This window comes from Pediculus humanus, genomic scaffold (genome assembly GCF_000006295.1).
Source record: "Pediculus humanus corporis 1103172107436 genomic scaffold, whole genome shotgun sequence".
In the NCBI taxonomy this organism is placed as follows: Eukaryota; Metazoa; Arthropoda; class Insecta; order Psocodea; family Pediculidae; genus Pediculus; species Pediculus humanus.
In genome coordinates this window covers 284,079-290,517 of record NW_002987058.1, presented here as the reverse complement: position 1 = coordinate 290,517, position 6,439 = coordinate 284,079, and the positions used below count along the sequence as shown (strand labels likewise).

The window sequence follows — 6,439 nt, the reverse complement described above, 5'->3', positions numbered from 1 at the left end:
TTTTTTTTTAAATCATGTCGAGTAAGTTAATTATTATAAATAAATAAATTATTATTATTATTATTATTGAGGTTTCTTAAAAATAAAATTTACAAAAAAAAAAAAAAAAAGAAAAAAGGGGAAAAAGGAGGAAAAATCGTTATTGTTATGATTTTTTCTCCATAATTTTTTATTTATTTATTTATTTTGATTTATTTAAAAAAAAATGAAACGTTTTATTATTTTCTGCTTTTTGCGTTATTAACATTTTTAAAAAAAATTAATAAATAAATAAATTAATTAAAAGAAAACTGGAGAAAAAAGAAAAACTAAAAAAAAAAATTTAAAATTTTCTCACAAAGTTTTACCCCCTTTTTTTTTATTATTTATAATAATTTAAATTTAAAACAAAGTCTATCATAATAATTATTATTATCATCATCACTTCTTTCATAAATAAAAATATTAATAATAATAATAATAATAATAATAATAAATTTTTAAAAAAAATTGGTTTGTTTATATTCGTTTATTTAATTTTAACGATTTATCGATTTAAATTATAAAATAAAAAAAATGGCGTCCGTTTTAATGCAACACCTTCATATTTCATTATTATTATTATTATTATTATTATTATTATTATTATCATATAATCGTAATTACTCGACATAAATTAAAAAGGTTAATTAGTTTTTTTTTGTGTTTTATTCTCATGTTAATCTAAAATTAATTCTTAATTCACACAAAAAACGAAATTTGATATGGAAAAAAAAAAAAAAATTTTTCAACAAACAAAAGAAAACGCAACCATTCGTATTAATTACGTGAGAATAAAAAAAGTACCCGATTACGTGGGTGGGGGGGGGGAGGCGGACCGGGAAAAAGAGAAAAATGGGAGGAAGAAAGGAAGGAAGGAAGGGAATTAAAAGGAAAAAGGTAATAAAAAATCATTTCTCGAATAACGAATTTTTTTTTTTTTAAAAAAACAGATAACAATTCGAAATTGTTAACATTTGGTACTGTCGTAACCGTTTCCGGTTTAATTTACGGTGCTTGGTGGTATAATAATTACATAAAAACAAAACCCCCCAAAAATTGGTTTAAAATCGGTGAAATATCCGAACTTTGCATTTATCCAATCAAATCGTGCAAAGCGCTAAAACCGAATTCCTTTGATTGCACACCATTGGGACCCCAATATGGAACCTTGAGAGACAGGTACGATATATTATCATTATTATCATCATCGTATTTTTGTTTAATTTTAATTAATTTTTTTTTTTTTTTAATAGAATATTTGGAGTTTTCGATGACAATGGTAAAGTAATTTCAGGGAAAGCATATCCGAGATTAAGTCAAATAAATCCAAAATTTACGGGTCCTGTCGTGACTTTATCATCTCCGGATATGACGACACAAGTTGAATTTTCTTTAAATGATATACGTGGGGGACCCATCAAAACAATCGAGTTTGTTGTCGTCTTCTTTTAATTTTATTCATAACGCGAAAAATAAGTTGTTAATTTGTCGACGCTTTTTTGTTTTTTTCAGCGTTTGTATCGACAAGATGAAAGGTTGGGATTGTGGTGAAAATGTCGCAAAATGGTTATCGAAATGTATATTGAAAGAAGAAAAAGGTTTAAGGCTTTTTTATTATGCGTCACCGGAAAAACCTAAAAAAGTTAATCCGAAAATAACAAAAATGACGGACATATCGAATATATCATTGACGGATGATGACGGAGTTGGTTTTTTTTTTTACACCCCCTCCCTTTCTCCCCTCCTCCCCCCCAAAAAAGTAACTGAAAAGGTTGTTGTTGTTGTCGTTTTAGGGTTATTTTTCAGAATCAGTTTCATATCATTTGATATCGGATGCATCGACGGAATATTTAAATACGAGATCGAATGGCGAAGTCATATCATCTTTAAATTTTCGCCCTAATTTTGTCGTGAAGGGTGAAAAATTATTACCCTTCGAAGAAGATAATTGGGAATGGATTAAAATCGGTAAAGCCGTTTTTAAAAATATTTCACCTTGTACCAGGTACGTTGATATATTTTCAATAAACCGGAAGTAAATGAAAAATTTTATATGACCTCGATAAAAAAAAAAACCCGGAAAATTCTTTTTTTTATAAGGCGATTATATATATACGTAATAAATTTCAGATGCATATTTACGACGGTTAATCCTAATACGGGTCAAAGGTCAAAAAGTATGGAACCTCTAACTTCGATGAAAAGGTAATAAAAATTTTTATCAATTTATTTCCGCCATTTTTTTTTTTTACATAAATATAACCGTTTATTTTGTTTTATTTTTTTTCAGGTACAGAAGTTTAAGAGATCCTAGAAAACGTCAAGTCATGCCTAGTCCTAGTATGGGAATTTATTTGGGTTTCCGGTCGGAATATCCAAAAATTAAAGTTTCCGTCGGTGATTCCATTTACGTACCGGAAACGTAAAAACGAACGAACCCAACGACGCTACATTCGAAGATGATGGAAAATATTGCGAAATTACGTCACAGGTAAAATAAATGAATTGGATTGGTTCAAAAAAAAAACCATAATTTAAATCGTCCAATGAAAAAAAAACTTTTATTTAAATTTTTAATTCGACGACCAATCAAATTAATTCTTAAAAAAAAAAAACTATATAATTTTCGTTAAGTTAAAAAAAAGGTAAAAACAATACAAACAAACAAACAAACAAAAGAACAAACAAACGAGAAAAATAAAACAAACAGAAAAAAATAAAATAAATGGGTTTAAAAAAAAATTGTTATTATTATTATTATGTCGGACAAGCGCATTGAATGGCGGGACTTGAAAAGCTGCATTGAGATGCGTAAAAGAAGCGTGGCAGAAGAATATTTGGGCAAGCTCTCTTTCTCTCTCTGTGGAGGGGCGGGGGAAGGGGGGAAGGAAGAGGAAAAGGAAAGAGAAGAAAAGAGAGAGATGAATCAGAACTCGTCGGAGCCGGCATTTGGAATATATATAATATATATAACGGGAAAATCGGTTTTTACGTCGCGCCCCGAAAAAAATAAAAAAAAAATTTTCTTTTATTCTTTTCCCACCCCCCCCAAAAATCGAAAAAATTAACGATAAATTACGACGGGTCGAATTTCGATTTTTTTTTTTTCTGGGGAGGTAGGAAGCTTTTCCAAAAAATAAAAAATAAAAACAGTTAAGAAGTGATCAAGTTTTCCGGAGTCGAAAAAAAAAAAATCGCGATCGAGTTTTTTTTCTTTAGTTTTTCTTTTGTTTTTACCTAATTTATAAAAAAAAATTGTGTTGTTTGTGTTATTGTTACTGTTGTTTGTTGTTTGTTGTTGTTGTTATTTCACATAGTAAACTTTTTCCCGGTCGTTACAACTTTTCCAATTATGTAAGTAATAATTATACATAAACGAATGATGATTCATTATTTAATTGTAGCAGAAGACAAACTTTTCTTTTTATGATAACTCGTTAGGAAAAAAATTAAGAAGAAGAAGAAAATTTTTTTTTAAAATTTCGAATGCACGTAATAATAATAATAATAATAATAAAGAACAAAAAGAAAACTTATCTCATTAAAAATAAAAAAAAAAGTAATATAAGTGTGCTACTTATTATTATTATTATTATTATGACGTATTGAAATTTTTTTTTATTTTTCCGTTATGAATTCTAGATTATTATGTTTTGTGACGTAGATTCTCACCAACAACAACAACATAATTATGTTTTGATCATGTTTGTTGTTGTTGAATTCTACTTTGGTTTTTTGAAAAAAGGGTTTTGGAAAATTTCCGGTTGTTTTACAAAACGAATCGTTTGGTTGTTTTTTTTTTTAAAATAAAGTTTTGAAAAGTTTATACCCATCAATTTTAATTTACGCCATTATTAATTTTATTTATCGAAACCGGAAGTTGAAAAAAATCGTGTCGATGATTTTTCACAAACGTTTTCTTTTTAACGTTAAATCATTTCATTTTTTTTGTCGTGTCAGAAGGTTTTTTGATCTTTGCATTTTGGTTTTTTCTCTCTTTTTTATTTTTATTTTTGGATCTGTCGATTGCAAATTTGAATTTGATCAGTACCACCACCACCATCACCACCACCACTACTGCCACTACCACTACCGCTAACGGGGGAAAAAAATTTTTCTTTTTTTTTTAATGGCGGCTATTCGTAAGAACATTTTCAACGATGAAATTTTCTTTTTTTTTTTTTTATCGAGCCCCGGATATTTACGTGTTGCTCTTTTAGATTTTACTCTATATTATTTTCCTTTCCTTACCTCCCCTTCCTCCCTCCCTCCCCACTCTCTCCCCATTTTTAGTCTGCTGGAAATTTTTCTTCCTTTTTAAAAAATTTTTTTTTTACTATTACTATTACTATTATTGCTACCACGACATTATCGGACGCTCCTGAAAATTTTACTTGCCAAAAAAAGAAAATTTATTAAAATAAACTAATAATAATAATAATAATAATGATGATGATGATGATGATGATAATAATATTAAGTTAAATAAAAATATCTTAGGAAGAGGCTTTTTATGTTTACGCATGCGATTCGTCTTATTATCACCATCACTACTGTTATTATTATTATTATTTTTACGAGAAGTTATTTATAACGAAAAGAGAGAAAGAGAGAGAGAAAGAGAGAGAGAAAGAGAGAGAGAGAGAAGAGAAATTAAAATTTATGCTGGATTCAAAAAAAAAAAAAAATTTTTTTTTTTTAAGGACATGAAGAAAAAAGGTTCAAAATGAAATTCAAAAGCACAAAAATAAAAAAAAATAATTTTAAATGTTGGCTCCAGTCAAAGGCAAAAAAAAAAAACATAAAAACTTTTTATTATTATTATTATTATTATTATTATCTTTGTCTTCTGCTTCAAAAATTTTTTTTTTTTTATCAAGTTTTTTTCAGACAAAAAAAAAAAAAAATTCTTTTTATTATAACTTGTTTTTTTTTTTTTAACTTAAAAATTAATAAAATTAAATTGTTCGGATTTAATTTAATAATAATAATAATAATAATAATAATAATAATAATAATACGTACGTAACGTAATGAAAATGCGAATTAAAAAGTGAAAAAAAAACGAACTCGGAACAAACAAACAAACAAACGGGGTAGACGTAGCAGACAAACAAAAAAAATTTTTTTTGCGAATTAATTTTTGGGAAGGAAAAAAAATTCGATGGCTCATCAATTTTTTTAAATTCGGCTCAATAAACATTATTAAATAATAATAATAATAATGATGATGATAACAATAATAATGGTGTTGTACGAAAAAGTTGATTGTAAGTAACAAACGACAAACGAATAAATTTAAAAAATTTTTTTTTTTTCGTTTTCAACTTTTGAAAAATTACATAAAACGTTTTCTTTCCCCCCCACCCCCGCGTTATTTACACGTTAAAAAGTGAAAAATGAAACGTAAAATGATGCATGTTTAAATTAGAAAATTTTTCATTTCCGGTTTCCGGTGGAAAAAAGAGAGCAGAGAACCGGATACAAGGGTGAGAGAAAAAAAAATTAAAAAGAACAAATAGGATTTATTTAATAAAAAAAAATTTTTTTTTATTAACTTTAAAATATTATTATTATTATTATTATCTTCATCATTGTAATTCCAGGGTAAAAAAGAAAAACAACTATTTCCGGTTTGTTTAATTTTATTAACTTCGTTATGGATTCGAGAAAGCAAAAAAGAAAAAAACGAAGGAAGAAGGAAAGAAAGGAAGTAAAAAAAAAAAATTTAATATTTTAATTAATTTAATTTAAGTTTTAAACCACTAAAAGTTAAAAATTTTTTTTTTTCGTCTGCTTTTCAATATAAATGTCTAAATATAACAACAACAACCACAACAAGAACAACAACGACGACAAACAAGAAACGACATATAAATAAAAATGATTGAAACGTGGAAGCAAATTCGTGAATTTTTTAAAATTTTTTTTCTAGAAATTTTTTTTTTTTTTAATTTTCAATTGAGTGCGTTTCATTATCATTATTATTATTATTATCATCATCATCATCATTATTATTATTTTTTTTCAGAAAATTTTATTTATTTATTTATTTGTTTTATACTGATTTTCTCTCGTATTTTTCTCATTCTCATTAATTTTTAATTTTTTTTTTCTTTTCAAAATCAACAACTTTTAAAAATGAAGACAAAAAAGGGGGGAGGAAGAAAGGGGAGGGGGGAAATATGTCCAGTTATTAAAAAACTGGAGAAAAAATAAATAACCGCCACACGCCATTTTTTTTCCCGTCGCACAAATTCTATGAAAAAAAAAAAAAAATTCGAGGAGGGAGGATTTATTAAATACGAATTTAATTAAAACAAAAACAAACAAGCAAACAAACGAACAAACAAAAATTTCTCTTTTACGCGTATTTAAAAGCCTACTTAATAAGGAGAAGGGGAAAGAGTGTAAAACG

The 6,439-nt window shown here is 26.7% G+C and overlaps 1 protein-coding gene across 1 annotated transcript; it reads left to right on the top strand.

Annotated features, from left to right (window-relative positions):
* Positions 1-743: 743 nt before the first annotated feature.
* On the top strand, positions 744-2,447 carry Phum_PHUM086860 (molybdopterin cofactor sulfurase, putative; the record flags this gene model as incomplete). Its single annotated transcript, XM_002423757.1, has 7 exons — positions 744-837; positions 972-1,200; positions 1,275-1,451; positions 1,534-1,726; positions 1,815-2,026; positions 2,152-2,226; positions 2,312-2,447. The coding sequence occupies 7 exons, from the start codon at positions 744-746 to the stop codon at positions 2,445-2,447; spliced, it is 1,116 nt and encodes a 371-aa protein (XP_002423802.1).
* Positions 2,448-6,439: the final 3,992 nt, after the last annotated feature.